This window comes from Octopus bimaculoides, chromosome 28, assembly GCF_046866305.1.
Source record: "Octopus bimaculoides isolate indiv1 chromosome 28, ASM4686630v1, whole genome shotgun sequence".
Taxonomy (NCBI): domain Eukaryota; kingdom Metazoa; phylum Mollusca; class Cephalopoda; order Octopoda; family Octopodidae; genus Octopus; species Octopus bimaculoides.
Window position 1 is genome coordinate 21,983,037 of NC_142955.1, and position 17,787 is coordinate 22,000,823.

The 17,787-nt window shown below is 39.5% G+C and overlaps 1 protein-coding gene across 5 annotated transcripts in view; it reads right to left on the reverse strand.

Annotated features, from left to right (window-relative positions):
* The window catches only part of LOC106870582 (uncharacterized), a 68,186-nt gene that overhangs the window by 9,994 nt on the left and 40,405 nt on the right, over nucleotides 1-17,787 (reverse strand). For 3 of the 5 annotated variants that reach the window (XM_089344230.1, XM_089344232.1, XM_089344231.1), the window contains 3 exons: nucleotides 10,429-10,684; nucleotides 9,433-9,547; nucleotides 4,126-4,242 (listed from right to left, as the gene is read on the reverse strand). In XM_089344230.1, the coding sequence (XP_089200356.1) occupies nucleotides 4,126-4,242; nucleotides 9,433-9,547; nucleotides 10,429-10,684 (488 nt within the window). The remainder of the gene's footprint in view (nucleotides 1-4,125; nucleotides 4,243-9,432; nucleotides 9,548-10,428; nucleotides 10,685-17,787) is intronic. The other 2 variants (XM_089344233.1, XM_089344234.1) reach the window with 1 other exon arrangement.

The following is a 17,787-nucleotide window of genomic DNA, read 5'->3' on the forward strand; positions in this document are numbered from 1 at the left end:
GAGGCTCGTATTTAAATTAATTACACGTAAAAGGATGAGATGTGAAGCTGATCTTAGCAGGATTGGAACTCAGAATATTAAAAGCCAGATGAAATGACATGCTAATGATTCTGTCAGCTCGATGCCTTAATAATGATAGTAATAATAATCCGTTCTACCATACGCACAAGGCCTGGAATTTATGGGGGAGGGTATTGAAGGGGCAGTTGATTACATCCCAACCAAGCACTTAATTTATAACTTATTTAATTGACTCTGGAAAGATGAAGGGCAAAGTTGACTTTGGTGGGATTTGAACTCAGACTGTAAAGACGGGAGAAAGGCAGCAAAGTGTTTACTCCAGTGTGCTTATGAGTTCATTTACAGGGCTCAGAGAAACTAAAGGGCTGCTGCTCTAAGTATGTGAATCTGAGAGGGGGAATATGTTGAATAAAATCATAATTAGGTGATCCTCCTGGGGGGGGGGGGGTCCACCAGAATATAATAGTCATCAAGGGGGGTCCTAGAACAAAAGCTGAGTTTCATGGCTGGAACACCTTTAATCATAGGTCTAACGCAGGGGTTTTCAAACTTTTTGACTTGTAGTCCCCTTTATATTTCAGGCTTTATCTTAGGGACACCCTTATAAATGCTGAAATTTATACACAAATATTTGCTTAAAATAACATATTTTTACATTTATTTATTTAACAGTATTTAACAAATAGGTTTATTGTCAATTAAAAGATTTCGATTAAAAAACATATATAAAATTAAATTGCCCATAAAAAGTATTTGCTGTCTATGGACCCCCTGTCTTGTCCTTGCAGACCCCCTGTGGTCCGCGGACCACAGTTGAAAACCCCTGGTCTAACGAACAAGGAGAGATACATTAGATAATGTAGTCCCAGATAGACTAAGTTTGAATGGTCATAGCTAGATCTCCTTTGGGCACGGGTCTGCTATATCAAGCCTGACCAGGAGCTAAAGAACAAGGAGAAAAAGGGACACAGCAGACAATATATTTTACTTTTACTTGTTTCAGTCATTAGACTACAGCCATGCTGGAGGACGACCTTAAAGAATGTTTATCTGAATGAATCGATTCCAACACTTTTGTTTGTTTTCAAGCCTGATACTTATTCTATCAGTTTCTTTTGCTGAACTGCTAGAATACGGAGACGTAAACACCCTGACACCATATGTCGATCAGTAGGGGGGGGGGGGGCAAACACACATATACAATTATATGATGGCCTCCTTTCAGTTCCCATACATCAAAATTCACTCTCAGGCATTTGGTTGACCCGAGGCTATAGTAAAAGACACTTGTTCAAGGTGCCACACAGTGGGACTGAACCTGAAACCATGTGGTCGGGATGCAGGCTCCTTACCACACAGCCACACCTGTGCCTATAAAAACCAGATGTTCATGTGTGGATCATCTTTCATTGTAGGTTTGTTGGATCAGGCTTGACCTGGGGTTAAACAATAACAACAAAACCTGATGGCCTTAGCTATTGTGTCAGTTGTGGAGGGGCCGTAGTAATAAGGGTCATTGAAATGGTTGATGGTGCTGATGAGTAATTATGAGTGATTAAAAAAAGATGATAATGGCAGTGGTGAAGGTGGTTATGATGATGATGATGGTGATGGTGATTCGGTGGTAGTAATCACAGATCAAACATTAAGATCAAAATATAAAAAACAAAACCAAAGAAATCACCCACCTTCCCACCCTCATGAAGAACAAAACTTTAAAAAAAGACACCTCCAAAACAAAACAAAAATTTTAATGAAGCAAAGAAAACAAAACTTTAAAAAAAAAAAACAATTCAAGACAAAAATTAAAATGAAGCGAAAAAAAATATAATCAAAAACAGAAAGGGTTTCTGTAAACTTAGAATTAAAAAAAAAAAAACCATTTACGCTTATGCATTTGATTTGCAAGATTCCTGATGTGAAATTATGTGTTGAAACAGATATTGTTACACTTGTTGGGGATGGTCATATTTTACCAATTAAACACACACTTTCCATTTGATTTTCACTTAGTTTTATTGTTAACAGTAATCCCTCATCATATATTCGTGGTTCACCTATCAAGGTTTATTATTTAAACTTACATCAATTCCTCCATGATGTTGTTTTGCAGTTATAATAAAATAGATATATACAAATTATAAAAATAATTTAAAAAAATATACAGAACTGTTTCTACTTCGAGGAATTTCACCTATCGCGGGGGGTGGGGGGACATAACACCCACAATAGTTGAGGGATTAGTGTATTTTGTTTTTAGTTTATTTGTCTGTTGAAGTTATTTGATCAGACATCCTGTAACTTTATTTACATTTGACAGATATTTGTCCTCATCTTGTTGTTAACACGTTTCGGCTGATATACCCTCCAGCCTTCATCAGGTGACCAGAGGAAATTTAGAACCTGTGTTCTCGTTCCTAAGGTATTTTTCAATGTTGTTGTTATTATTATTATTATTATATGGCGTAATGGTTAAGAGCACGGGCTACTAACCCCAAGATTCTGAGATTGATTCCAGGCATAACCTGAAATAATAACAATAATAATAATAATAATAATGTAAAATACCTTAGGAATGAGAACCCAGGTTCTAAATTCCCCCAAGACACCTGAAGAAGGCTGGAGAGTACATCAGCCGAAACGTTGTGTTAACAACAAACAAGATGAGGACAAATATCCGTCAAATGTAAATAATGTACATAATTCCTCATCTCTTAAATATAGAACCAGACATTTATTAATTTCAAATAAGTACAAAACTGTAATTTCCTTCAAACTAGGACCCTCTGGCTTCAATGCATTTGTTGTAGTGCTTCAGCACCTCATGAAGGCCCCATGGAAATCCTCCAAAGTGAAGGTGTCCAAGACCCTTGTCACAAGATGAGGACAAATATCCGTCAAATGTAAATAATGTACCTAATTCCTCATCTCTTAAAATATAGAACTGTATTCGGTAACTTCTTCAGCGTCTCTCTATCCCAGGCTTAGATAAGAAGAGACACACGGAACCGAGAGTCATGAAAGAGGCCACAGAATGTGGGTTGAAAGAATGCTGACAAACAGCAGTAAGCACAGGCGTGGCTGTGTGGTAAGAAACTTGCCCAGATTTGTTGAAGCAGGCTTGCCTGCAGCCAGCAAAGAAGGTGCTTGGGGAAGAAATACAAGAGGCCTGATACGCCTATTAAATTATGTGATTTTGACTGTATGTAATTGAACTTTTAAGTGAATCTTATTGCATTCCAAAAGAACAGTGATTTCGAGGGGTTTTCGGTCAGTGGGAGCCGAATACCCCTCTCATTTATATCATTCATATTTCATCATCTCTCATTTCGTTAATGTATGCGTCCAGCCCGCTTTGCTTCTTGCAATTCTTTGTAAGGCCTTATGGCCAATTTAATGAAATAAAGAAGCTTGCTTCCCAACCAAAAGGATACAAGTTCAGTCCTACGGTGTGGCACCTTGGGCAAGTGTCTTCTACTATAGCCTCCAGCCCACCCAAAGTCTAGAGTAAATTTGGTAGATGGAAACTGAAAGAAGCCCATCATATATGTGTATGTATCTATGTGTGTCAATGTTTGTCTCCCCACCATTGCTTGACAACCAGTATCAGTGTGTTTACGTCCCTGTAACTAAGCGGTTCAACAAAAGAGACCGGTAGAATAACTACTAAGCTTAACAGAAACAAAATAAGTCCTGGGAGTGATTCATTTGACTAAAAATTCTTCAGGGTGGTACCCCAGCATGGCCACAGTCCAATGACTGTAACAAGTAACAGATAAAAAGATAGGTAATGGGATTGATTCGTTTGACTAAAACTTTTTCAGGACGGTGCTCCAACATGGTCACGCTCTAATGATTGAAACAAGTGAAAGACAAACTAAAAATAAAGAAAAAAAAAAAAAAAAAAAAAACTAAAGTGAGGCTCAAATAAATGGTGTGTGTATTTAATTGGCCCAAGATGACCATCCCCATGTATAACAATAAAATGGGTTTCTTTTCTTAAAGGAAAAAGTTCAAACACAAATTGTTTTTTTTCTTAAAACAAACCAAACAAAAGCAGGCGCCATGCAAAAATGAACTCAAAGGTATATAACAAACTCATACTTGAAATCATCATAGTTCTTCCCTTTACCGCCACCACTACCACCACCGCCACCAGCACCGCCACTACCACGCCCCCACTTGCGGTTAGGTGCATAGTTAGAGCGGTCGTTGCGATTCCTGAGATTAGCAAATCAGTAAGAGACCATTAGGGGGTCAGTGCACACGACTTTTATAGGATAAGAGGAGGGATATTTAAAAAAAAAAAAAATACTGGGGGGGGGGGAGATGGGTTACATCCAAAGAAGTAAACACAGAAGGCATTTCCCTGGCGTTGAAGACGGCATGGTAATATATGTATGCAGTCGTCTTGCTATCAATAAAATAAATTCTGAAGGCTCCCTCCACCCAGGGCATTGCTTTGTGTAAGGGCCTATAAAAGCATTAAGAGGGACCCTCTTTTTTTTTTTTTTTTCCTGTCTCCTTTTGCTCTTAGCCCTTTGCCTGTCCTGTGTGTCACGTAACAATACATTATAAACAACAGCATATAAAATAAATAGCAAGTAAATGTTGGGTTTTAAAAACTCCCTTTTGGGTAGAAAGAGCAGAAGGCTGCCATATACAAGACTTGAAACACTCACAATATAAGAACAAAGATATTTTACAGTGAAAATTATGTAAAATCTCTAAAAAAAAAAAAATCTATCACAAATCTTTTGGAAACAAGCATTTAATGAAACAAACAGATTTACGTTTCTTTATCAAAGATTTTTTAATATATAATTGATGATTTTAAATTTAAGAAAATCCTTCTTCATGAGGGCGTATATAAGATTTTTAGGGGTTCACACTATAAAATAGTAAGCTGAGGATCCACAATAGCAATTTAAGAGTCCCCTTAAAAACTTTGCTTTGGATGTATGTATTGGAACAGCTAAATTTCTTTCTCTAACATTTTACATTGTTCAACCGACAGAAGCTAATGTGTGAAAAACTAAATATAGATTTTGAAAGAAGTTTCTATAAAATTAGTTTTTAAATATCGAATGGTTATGGGGTTCGCTTGAACAAAACTGTGATCAAAGGGATCTGTAGATGGAAAAAATGGTTGAGAAACCCTAACGTAAGTGCAGAAAAGTATACAGAGAGATCATAGCTGATGAGAACTGTCTGTCACGGATGCCAGAACTCCCACATCATAAATGGGAAGTAGTCTAGTCACTGCATGACTGGCATACGGTAACCAGACATCCCCCACTGATTTCCAGTAAAACAAAAGCACACGATGTGGGAGTTCTGGTGCCTACGACAAATGACTGTCATCTGCTATGATCTATGTGTGTGCTTTTATGCACCAAGGACTGATATGGGAGGATCGCTCAAGGTTGTTTTAACAAGGCATCCATGTTAAGCTGGATATAATGATTACCTTTTAGTATGAATACTGCTCCTGTCACTAATAATTAATATACATATATATATTATGGTAGGGGGCTCTGAAAGGGGTCTAAGAGAGTAGCATCTCTGCCTTCCTGACTTAGTTTACCACCACATTTCTTAAATATCGTGATAGAGGCCTTGGTCTTAGGACCACTCATGTCTAGAAACTGAGGTTGGGGGTAAGCAAGGGCATGCTCCCCGTAGAAAATCCAGCCACGAAAAAGCCTCATGATAATAGCAAAAGAGAATGGGCACCAGCCAGCCCAAAGGATGGGGTAGGCTGCACTTGCCTATCTGAAAAAGGAAGGTGCTAGCCCTCATCCTGGATAGCGCAAGCATGACTTGCCTCATGATGGCCGACGGCCTGAGCAGAAGCTTGGGATGAGGTTGGGAAGTTGGAATGTGGGCAGTCTGGGTAGAAGGGGAACTGAGGTGTGTGAGGAATTGAGGAAGAGGAGGGTGGATGTGTGCTGTGTGCAGGAGGTTAGGTGGAGGGGCCAGGGTGCTAGATTTGTGGGGTTCAAGGGAAGAAGGTACAAGTTGTGGTGGTCGAGAAATAGCAAGGGGACTGGATGTGTGAGAGTTTTGGTGAAGGAAGAAATCTGTAAGAAGGAGGTAGAGGGCAGGAGAAAGAGCGACAGAGGGATGACAGTAGTGTTAGCATTTGAGGAAGAAGTGGTGAGGGTGATTTGTGGGTTAGGGTCTGCAAAGTGGAAGAGGGATCGCTGAGAAAGAGCGGTTCTTTGATGAAATGGTGAAGGAGTGGGACTTACAAAAGGTAGATGAACTGGTTTTGGGCATCAGTGATTTTAATGGACATGTTGGGAAAAGGATCCAGGGCTTTGGGGGTGTGCATGGGGAGAAATGGAATTGGGGAGAGAAATTTGGAATGAAAGATGCTGTTGGAGTTTTGTTATGAGAAAGAGTTGTGTGTGGCAAATATGTGGTTTAGGAAAACAGAGAAAAGGAAGGTGACTTTGAGTGCAGGAGGGAAAGAGACAGAGATTGATTCCCTGTTGGTTGGTAGGAAAAACAGGAAATATCTGAGAGATGTGAAGACAATACCAGGGGGAGTTGGAGCAGGGGTTGGTGGTTGCTGACTTGGATGAGAGGAAAGTTAAAAAGTGTGCGAGAAAGGGAACGCTTGAGAGGAGAAAAGAGTGGGAACTGAAGGAAGAAGAAACAAGAACCAAGGTCTGAGGAGTTGGTGAGCATTGATGCACCAGATTTGTAGAAGTCTTTTAAAGAAGGGCTACTAAAGGCATATGACGAAGTGTGTGGAAGAAGAAGAGGTAGGAGAGATCGAGGGAGATATGTGGTGGTGGAATGAGGAGGTGAGAGATGCAATAGTGAGGGTGAAGGAGGCACACAAAGCTTTGTGTAATAATAGGACTGAGCAAATGAAAGCCAGGTGTAATAACATGAAGACTCATGCAAAGAGGGTGGTTGCAAGATCTATGAGGAGGGGTTGAGTGAGCCGGATGAGAACCCAGATAGAGTGGTTTAGGTTTACTAAATCAACGAAAAACGATGTTGAGGGGAGACGATGCATGAGGGAGAGTGATGGAAGGTCGAATTTTCCATTACTGCTTCACATAACGACTTAAATTTGTTCCTGCCCTGATAGCCAACACACACAAATCAGTAAATAGTATTTACTAATCTTTTATAAAGTGGGAGCTTTCCAGTCAGCTCAGAATTGCCTCTCTCGGTTATCTGGTGGTATTGAGGACAGTTAAGCTAGCTAGAAATGCATTTATCAGTCCACAGAGCGCACTGTAAGCTGACAATGGTTTTCTTATATCTTTTTACCTAAAGCCTGACCTAAAGTTCATATATATTATATATATATGAAATTAAAATATATAGAATTCTAAAATACCTTTTTGCTTCTTTTAAATGATCAAACTTTTTACAACATATTTCATCTAAAGCTTCTTTAAATGTCAGTTGATTATTATATTTCAACGTAATCCATCTCAGTTTTGACTAAATTTCATCTCGAGACCATTGCTCCAGCTTGAGGTTGGATTGACCTGACCTGATCCCTAATGCTACCTTCTACACTACCACACCAATCCAGTTATTCCAGTTAATAAGCTTTGAGAGTTATCCTCCCCATAACCACGGTGACAGAGTAATCGTAAAATTAGAAATTGAAAAAAAAATATATAAAATAAAATAAATAGACAAATACTAAATAAAAAGGAGCAGAAAAAGAAAGAAAACAAAGACAGACAGAACAAAATGGTAAGTGATAAATGTATTCATAAAATATAAAGAAAATATATATGTACACATGTGTATGTGTGTGTATATACACACACGCGTATATAGCATTCTGTATATCCTACATAATGGGGATGTACTGCAGTTACAACACTGTAGTATTCATCTTGAGAAAACACCCCGTACAGACATATGGTGCTAAAAAGCAAAGAAATATCAACAGAGGATGAAAAGCAACCAGCAGTGACAGTGGAATTGCAATGATAATGGATACTTGCAACCAATGATGTGGATGTATGCCGAAATCCTAGAAATAGCAACTCAACCACCAAACACTGCTGAATGCTTCTTGTTTGTTACCAATACGTTTCTATACTTTCCAGCACTCTATGCCTATACAAGATGCTTTCTCAAGGCAAATACTGGTATGTTATGGATTTCTTACAGCATACCTGCATTAAGTATGATATACAGAATGCTATTCTGAACTAACAGTGCTTCCATCACTAATATATATATATATATACATTAGGCAGAAGCATTAACTCTTAACTCTCTATAAACAAATCAATAAATGAAAATAAAAACAAGGAAAAACAAGATGAAAATATGAAGACTGATATAATAGTTTGTGTGTAAATATACATGCATTCGTAAATTTATGTGTCCATAGATGTTTATACACACACACAGACGTGCTATGAAGAGTATAAGATTAGTGCCATGTTTTATTTTGAATGATGGTGTCGTGTAACTAGCACCCGTATCCAGTGGCACATAAAATGCACCTTTCAAGCATTGGGCCTCACAGCTGTGGAGACAACCGAAAGAAGCATTTGACCCAGACTGCCTTCTTCCAACTGCTAAATATGGAGGCGGATCTGTGGGGCTATATCTTGGAAATCTGCCAGCCCAATGGTTTCCCTTCATGGCAAAATTAATAGTGAAGACTATTTAAGCATTTTATCTGATCAAATTCATCCTAGTAGAGTTAAATTTTAGGTTCCTTTATATTTTATATTTTAGACTTTACAATATTCATGCTTATTTACGCATAAAGTTTTATACGCATATATATTCGCACATATATTTATCTATATTCAGATTTTTATATATATTGATATTTATATTTCGTATATTTATGTTTTAAATTTATTATGTTGCCGTGCCATGTTGGATGTATGTCTTTCAAAATATTAAAAATAAATATTGATTTCCTGAGTATATTATCGATGAGTTTATGAATTTATTAATAATATAAGAACACATATACACACACACATATATATATATATATATATATATACATATGTATAAACACATGTTCATAAACGTGTGTGTATGAGTGGTGCTGGTGCCACATGAAAAGTACCCGTGCTAGTGCTACATAAAGAGCACTAGTACATTCTATAAAATGGTTGGCATTAGGAAGGGTATCCACCTGCAGAAACAGTGCCAAAACAGACGACTGTGGAACCAAGTGCAGCCCTCTGGCTTGCCAACTATTTGTCAAACTGTCCAATCCATGCCAGCATGGAAAACAGACATTAAATGATGATGATGATGATGATAATGAATTTACACTTTATATTTGGGCCAAAAGCATATACACAACATATTATACAAACACACACACACATATATATATAAAGTAATTTACAGCAACAACAATACGAGCAGCAAAAAGAGGGCCACACTTACTTCATATAGGGTCCACCACTCATGTTTCCTCCGCCTCCTCCAGGGCCCATGCCTCGGCCACCACCACGGAACCTCTGACGGCCTCCACGGAATCTCCCACTACTGCCTCCACGACCTGCAACAGACAAGTAGGGTTGGTGCTGTTCTAATTTGTTACTGGGTGCATTAAGTATAGAAATGTGTGGCTGACTGTGAACAGGTGTGTAACTGATGGCTAGCAAATATGTGTGCAAATTAAATTGAGCTTTACAGAGTGAAATATATATAAATATATAGTTTTAGGGAAAAGAAGCAAGGTTCATGAACTCATCGATGAAAATCCACTGTCACATAGAAAAATTAATAATTAAAAGCACAATAAATGAGTATAATATATTACAAAGTAAATATAAGATATTGTGCTTTTAATTATTAATTTTTCTATATGTGACAGTGGATTTTCATCGATGAGTTCATGAACCTTGGTTCTTTTCCCTAAAACTATATATTTATAAATAGAGATATTAATATTTCTAAGTCTCTCTTAAGGAGACTATGGCAGCGGTACTGGATATTAATAGTTATCGCCAAGCCAACATGGCAGTCCCAAAATTAGGACGAATGCTGCCGTGAATTAGCTCCAAGAAGCCATCGCCTCTAGCTAGCTATGTGACACACAAAGCCTGTGTCCTTTATAACCTTCGAACAGGGGAGGTCAGCTGCTTCCCCTTGCTGGTTTGGCATCTGCAGACTAGACTAGTTTATATATTTTTACATATATATATATATATATATATATATATATATATTCTCTGAGTGGTTGGCGTTAGGAAGGGCATCCAGCTGTAGAAACTCTGCCAAATCAGACTGGAGCCTGGTGTTGCCATCCGGTTTCACCAGTCCTCAGTCAAATCGTCCAACCCATGCTAGCATGGAAAGCGGACGTTAAACGATGATGATATTATTTATGTATACATGTATTTATGTAGGGAGTGCATATTATTTAAAATACATTACCTCGTCCACGTAACATTGGCATATTGCGTCCATCCTCCATACCACCAGGGCCGCTTGTCCCTAGTGAGAGTGCACTGTGCTGTCGAGACAGGTTAGAGCCCCGGCTCCGTCCTGACATGCCACGCATACCTGGGTTCAGACCTCGCCCCCTGAAGCGCCCGCCTCTTGACCGCCCGCGCCCGCCACGCCCCCTCATCACCGACAGGCTCAGTCGTGACTTCACGTTACTCTTGCCCAGCCGTTGCTTCAGACTGCGCTGTAAATATTACAAAAAGAAGATGTGAATGAATATATTCATAAACACACACACACACAGATACAGGTACACCTATACATATATATATACATGCAGAAAACACACACCTATACATATATACACAAGTGTCTATATATATGCATGCAGATACACCTACACACACACACGTGTACATATACATACACATGCATATATACACACATATACACGTGTGTATGTGTCGCATAACTGGCCCATTTAAAAGCACCCTTGAATTGTTGGGCAATGTGCTGTGCATGTGAAGACCGGAGTGAAATCGCAGTCGCGGTTGATGCCAGTGCCACCTGACACCCGCTACACTCTTGGAGTGGTTGGCATTAGGAAGGGCATCCAGCTGTAGAAAGCTTGCCAAATCAGATTGGACCCTGGTGCAGCCTCCCAGCTTCCCAGTCCCCAGTCAAACCATCCAACCCATGCCAGCATGGAAAGTGGATATTAAATGACAATGATGATGATGACACACCTATATACAACCATCAACATCACCAACCTATAAGATTCCATCTCTTTCGTATCTGCTTGGGTTGTTTGGGTTTATCTCCACCGTGAGGCCCAACATCTTAAGATAAGATCACTACTTGCTCCCAAATGTTTCTCTTCCACAGTTTCCCTCTTTTTCTATCCCTTGGCACTTTTCTTCATCCCTTCCAGTCATCCTCCATACATACCACATATCCATACAGGTTGTGTCTTCTCCCTTCCACACTACAGCTGGATCCTCATACACCCATTCCCACCCACTCCCTCAGCTTACCTGTGCTCTATCATTCATGCATGCTAATTCCTTATAAAGGGTAAAGATCCCCTTCAGTCATGGATGACCATGGGATTGCACCTACAAAGTTTCCCTGCCAAGGAACAAGTCCAGGCAAAGGCTGTTTGTGGAACCCCAGCAGTTGCCCATGTGCACCAGCCTGCCCTCTCCATGCCACCAATGTTGTCCAGGGGAAAAGCAAAAGGGCCAATACAGCTTGACACCAGTGATGTTGCAACTTATTTCTACAGTGGTGTGAACTGGAGCAATGTGAAATGAAATGTCTTACTCAAGAAAACAACACAGCCCAATTTGGAAATCGAACACACTACCCCATGATTGCAAGCCCGACACTCTAATCATCAAGCCATGCGCCTTCACAGGCAAGCTAATATCACACATCCACAATAAGACATCAAGTTGGCAAAATGCTCAGCAGCATCTCGTTCTGAGATCAAATTCTTCAAAATCAGTCTTTGCCTTCCATCCTTTTGGGGCTGATAAAATAAGTACCAGTTGAGAGGGGGTGGGGTTTAATGTAATCAACTTACCCCCCTTCACCAAAATTTCAAACCATGTGCCAAATGCTAGAAAAGAATATAACAGCTACTGGAGAATATTCTCACATCTACATACAACATCCATGTTCCAATACCATGCAGTGTCACATTTTGTACACAAGCATCATAACACTTTGCCCTTCACCCAGAGGGAGAAAGAAAGCCTCAGTTACATAAACAGTTAATAGGCTGCTGGATTTTCTCCACTGTGGCCTTACTCTGACTACTACGTTTCACAACACCCACAGCTAATTAGGTAATTAGGTCACCCACGTCAGCACTACCCAACTGTTTATGCCCCATGGACCAGTTACATGCAAGACAATTTTTTTTTACAAACCAGAGGATCACATGCTTAACAAAACAATAAAGTACATAACATAATTTAGCCCCTTTTTCATAAAGATCACTCTGTTAAATATAATGTTTATTTATTCACATTATTTTGAATTAATCATGCATTATCTCGTAGCTTTGATACTTGAATGATGTGACGTTAATTTTAGAATGACATTGTACAGTAGGTGTGAGAGGTCAGATCTGGCTGGTTTGAACATAAAAGAACTAGAATATTTGGGATAGATATGGCTGGTTCAAATGTGAAAAGGTTAAAGGTAATCTCTGTCACAAGTAACCTTTCATGGTGATATTGTAGTTTGAGCAATATCTATTCTAAATAATCAGTCAATGATACCAGTAGAACATCGATAAAAAGGGAAGTATTTTGTGATCATCATTTCATCATCCGAACAGGGATGTCATCGTAAACCAACAGAAGATTCAAAATATCAAATTCTATACAACTAACTCTATTCACAGCAACCGTCCTGAGACAAGCCCTGGTCCTGGGATATGAAACTTCCTCATGTCGTGCCACCCAACTTCTTCCTTGAGAGCCTCATGCTGGCTACATCCACTGATGGCTACATCCATGTTCTGAGTGAGGTGGTGAAGCCCTGGACTGACTGGTTAGCTGCAGGGTGGCAGTACATGTGACAGCAAGACTCTGTGCTCTGCCACACCAGCCGGAAGACCAAGGTTTGGATTGTCAGGGAATTTCTTTGATCGTACAGCCCCTGACAATTGGCCTCCCAACTCATCTGACTGCAATCCCTTCAACTTCTTTGTGTGGGGTACGGTGGAACGAGAAACCAACAAATCCAGATGCAACATGAAAGGTGACCTGAGGGTCCAGATTACCAGGGCCTCCAGGGGCCTAAAACAAGAGACAGTGATAAAGGCCTGTGGCTGGTTCCAAGACTGCCTGGAGGCTGTCATCAAGGCTAAAGGCAGGTTCCTTGATTAAGATCAACAGAACATGTTATGAAGACAAACTGACCCACATTTGATGAATCTATCTCAAAAAATAAAAACATTATTTTTTCCTGAGACAATCATCATGTGAACGAACATCGTTTGCACTCTGTAGCTTTGAGATTTTGATGATGTGATTGCTTATTTTGAGAATGACATTGTAAGGCAAGTGTGAGGGGCCAGACTTAGCTGCTTTGAACATAAAGCAGGTAGAATATTCTGTATTTTGGGTGGGCCATGGCTGGTTTAGATGCTAAAGGGTTGATTATTACATATATAATGCAAAAACACCCAGCAAGCAAGAAAATAGAAATGAAATTTTAAAATTTATTCTTTTTGTTTGACCCAATACCAAATGATCCACTGCTTAGATTATGGAAACAGAAGCCCTCAAACACAGCTACTCATGGGCATGCCAGGGTCTTTGAAGAAAAACCTCATTTTATGAGTGCACTGTTTGCTTTTTTTGTGCTGCTTTTGTGGATTCCTATGACTCTCCTCCACCATCCAATTCCATTATTATGAATTTTGAATCGGGACATTGAGTTATAATGGATCTTTCACTAGCTGATTCCACAACCATGGATGCAACCCCTATGGATGGTACTCTCTTGACAGAGTTTGGTGATCCTGCCCATTGCTCTTGTAGGATTCCTCTGCTCAGCATCAATGTAAGAAGCAGCATCCTTGGCTCAGTTGAGTTCTTCTGCTATCATTTCACAATCAACCATGCTGCAGTCCCATGACTTCGCCATGTCCTTGACAGGGTGGCTGAATGGGTGCTATGCCTTGCCAAAGGGCAGCCTGTAACTATGCAAGGCACGGTCATCACTCCGTGAAGTATTTTCAAAGACACCTGCACTTATTGTTAGCTACTCCTAAGTATCTGTTGTACACACCTTCTCCATCAGCCTGCCTGTCAACCCTACAGCATCTGTCTATATACACCCATATTGTACATGGGTGTATACAAAATTCTTTCCTGTCCATTGAAACGTTGCCATATTACCTCTTGAATTCAGGCTTTTTGTTTCACGTGTGGATATGTGTCCTCTAATTCTATGACTGATTCAGTGACGAGAACTAGGGTCGTTAGATAAAAAGAAGTTCTCATGGGCAGCCAAGATTCAACTCCTTTATGGCCTAGAGAAGGTGGGGAGGGTGGGTAGGAAAGTAGATGCAACAAAGCTTGTACACTTCTCATAAACCACACACACACAGGTACAGATGTGGCTGTATGGTATGAAGTTTGCTACCCAACCACTTAGTTTGGGTTCAGTGCTACTGTGTGACACCTTGGGCAAGCGTCTTTTGTTGTAGCTTCAGTCTGACCAAAGGCTTCTGAATGGATTTGGTAGATATAAACTGAAAACACTTTATGTGTGCATGCATATATATATATATATATATATATACACACATGTTTATATACACACATATGTGTGCATGTATGTGTCTCCTGGCCTTGGCACTGTGAGGTAGATGTAAATGAGTGTCACTGTTATACAAGCAGTGTCATTCACTTTCAATGTTCTGCGAGAACATGCCTCACCAAGGGGAACTGTTAGCTTGCTTGGAAACCAGTGAGGGTTGGCAACAGGAAGGACATCCAGCCATAGAAAAGAAGCTGCCTCTATAAACTTTGTCCAACCCATGCAAGCATGGGAAAGTGAAAGTTAAAATAATGATAATGATATATACTTCTCTGTATAGGCACAGGTGTAGCTGTGTGGTAAAAAGCTGGCTTCTGAACCACATGGTTCTGGGTTCAGTCACACTGTGTGGCACCTTGCACACATGTCTTCTACGAGAGCCTTGGCCTACTAAAGCCTTGTGATTGGATATGGTAAACAGAAACATGTGTGTGTGTGTGTTTGCCACCCACAACTGTTTGACAACCAGTGTTGGTGTGTTTACATCCCTATAACTTAGTGGTTCAGCAAAAGAGGGCAATAGAATAAGTACCAGGTTGAAGAAGAAAAGTACTGGGATTGTTGATTCATTTCACTGAAAAAAAGATTTCAAGATGGTGCCCCAGCATGGCCATAGTCTAATGACTGAAACAAGTAAAAGATAAAAGATGTGTGGATGTGTGTCTATATATATATATATATATATATTCCAAGATGTAACTACACATGGACTGTTGATAGTTTTTTTTCTTCTTCCTTTTCTTTTGGACTCTTCTCTGTTTCCTGTTTCCGAAGAAGAGCTTTGCTCGAAATATAAAACAACCACTCTTTCTTTCCTTCTCTGAGTGTCTTATGAATACTTTGCATGTACTACGTTCTCACGTTGCTGTTTTTTTTTCCTGTTGTCTTTTTTCTCCAGTTTTTAAAAAAATTAATTATATATATATATATATATATAATTTTTCAAAGTAAACTCTGCAATCGTTACCAATATAGCATAAGATTTCACCTCAAAAAATTTTTAATTAGATTCCTTAAGGATCGTTCTCCTTGTTTATATATCCAAAGTTTTAAATTTTCACATTTAAGAAAGAGATTTGACACTGAAGTTAAAAATATCCATGTAATAAGCCAATGTACAATTGTACAGAAATGTTTACATTTGATGAATAGATGGATATATTAAACTTCGGTGTCAAATCTCTTTATTAAATGTATAAATTTAAAACTTTGGATATATATATGTGGGGGGGAAGCTACATATCTCCCCTACTACAAGCTGTCTGTTCCTGTGTTCAGTTGAGTGGTTTTGTCCTGCATATTACTCGAGGACCTCAATGTGTTGAGCCATAAAAACCATGTCAGAGCTGACAGTACAGCTTGGCACAGTTCTCTGGCTTTCAAGTCCACGTCAAACCATGCAAGTATGTATATCTCATTATGCAACGGTTGTAAAATATATTGGTTTCACATTTTAGCACAAGGCCTGCAAGTTCAGGGGAGAGGTAAGTCGATTACATCGACCCCAGTGTTCAACTGGTACTTGTTTTATTGACCCTGAAAGGATGAAAAACAAAGTTGACCTTGGCAACATTTGAACTCAGAACTTAAAGATGAACGAAATGTTGTAAAGCATTTTACCCACCGTGCTAATGATTCTACCAGCTCGCCACTTTAGGATTGAAAAATATATTGGCTTCCCATTTTGGCACAAGGCCTGCAAGGTCAGGAGATAGGCTAGTCAATTACATGGACCTCAGTATCCAACTGGTACTTATTTTATCGACCCTCAGAGGTTGAAAATCAAACTCAACCTCAGCAGCATTTGAACTCAGCATGTAACGATGAACAAAATGCTGCAAAGCCTTCTGCCCGGTGTGCTAACAATTCTGCCAGCTCGCCACTTTTGGATTGTAAAAGATTTCAAAATGTCTTTTACATCACACTGCTGCCACTAATATTCGTTATAGGAACAGGTATGGTTGTGCAGTTCAGAAGCTTGCTTTCCAGCCATGTGGTTCTGGGTTCTGTTCCACTGCATGGCACCTTGGCCTCAAGTGTCTTCTATAATGGCTCCAAATTAACCAGTGCCTCGTGGAAACCCTTTGTGTGTGTGTGTGTGTGTGTGTGTGTATGTGTGAATGTTCCTTCCACTGCTTAACAGTCTATATTGGTTTTTGTCCCCATAGCCAAGTGGTTCGGCAAACAAGTCCTACAGAACAAGTGTAGCAGAACGCTGGGGTCAATTTGTTTGACCACACCCTTTAAGGTAGTACCCCAGCGTGGCTGCAATCCAATGACAAGGACAAGTAAAAGAGAAAAGATATGTAGGCACAGGAGTGGCTGTGTTGTAAGAAGCTTGCTTCTCAACCACATGGTTGCAGGTTCATTCCCACTGTGACACCTTGGGCAAGTTTCTTCTACTGTTGTATCAGGCCAACCAAAGCCTTGTGAGTGGATTTGGTAGACGGAAACTGAAAGAAGCCCGTCATATATATATATATATATATATATATATATATATATATATATATATATATATATATATATATATATATATATATATGTGTGTGTATTGATAGAAAGGACAACAAAAGAAAGAAAGAGACCTCAATATTATGTAAATAGAGGAATTTATCTGTAAAAATATGTGACACTTATTTGGTAGCCATGATAAAACTCCGAGTTTCGGATGCCAGAGTGATGTTGGCATGGGTTCCCACCCGGGCATCCAAAACTCGGAGTTTTATCATGGCTACCAAATAAGTGTCACATATTTTTACAGATATATATATATATATTTATGTGTGTGCCTTTGCGTCTGTGTTTGTCCCCGCAACACCGCTTGGCAACCGGTGCTTGTTTACATCCCCATAACTTAGCGGTTCACCAAAAGAGACTGATAGAATAAGTACCAGGCTTAAAAATTAAGTACTGGGGTCGATTCATTCGACTAAAAATTCAAGGCGGTGCTCCAGAATGGTCGCAGTCTAAGGAGTGAAACAGTTGAAAAGACAATAAAAG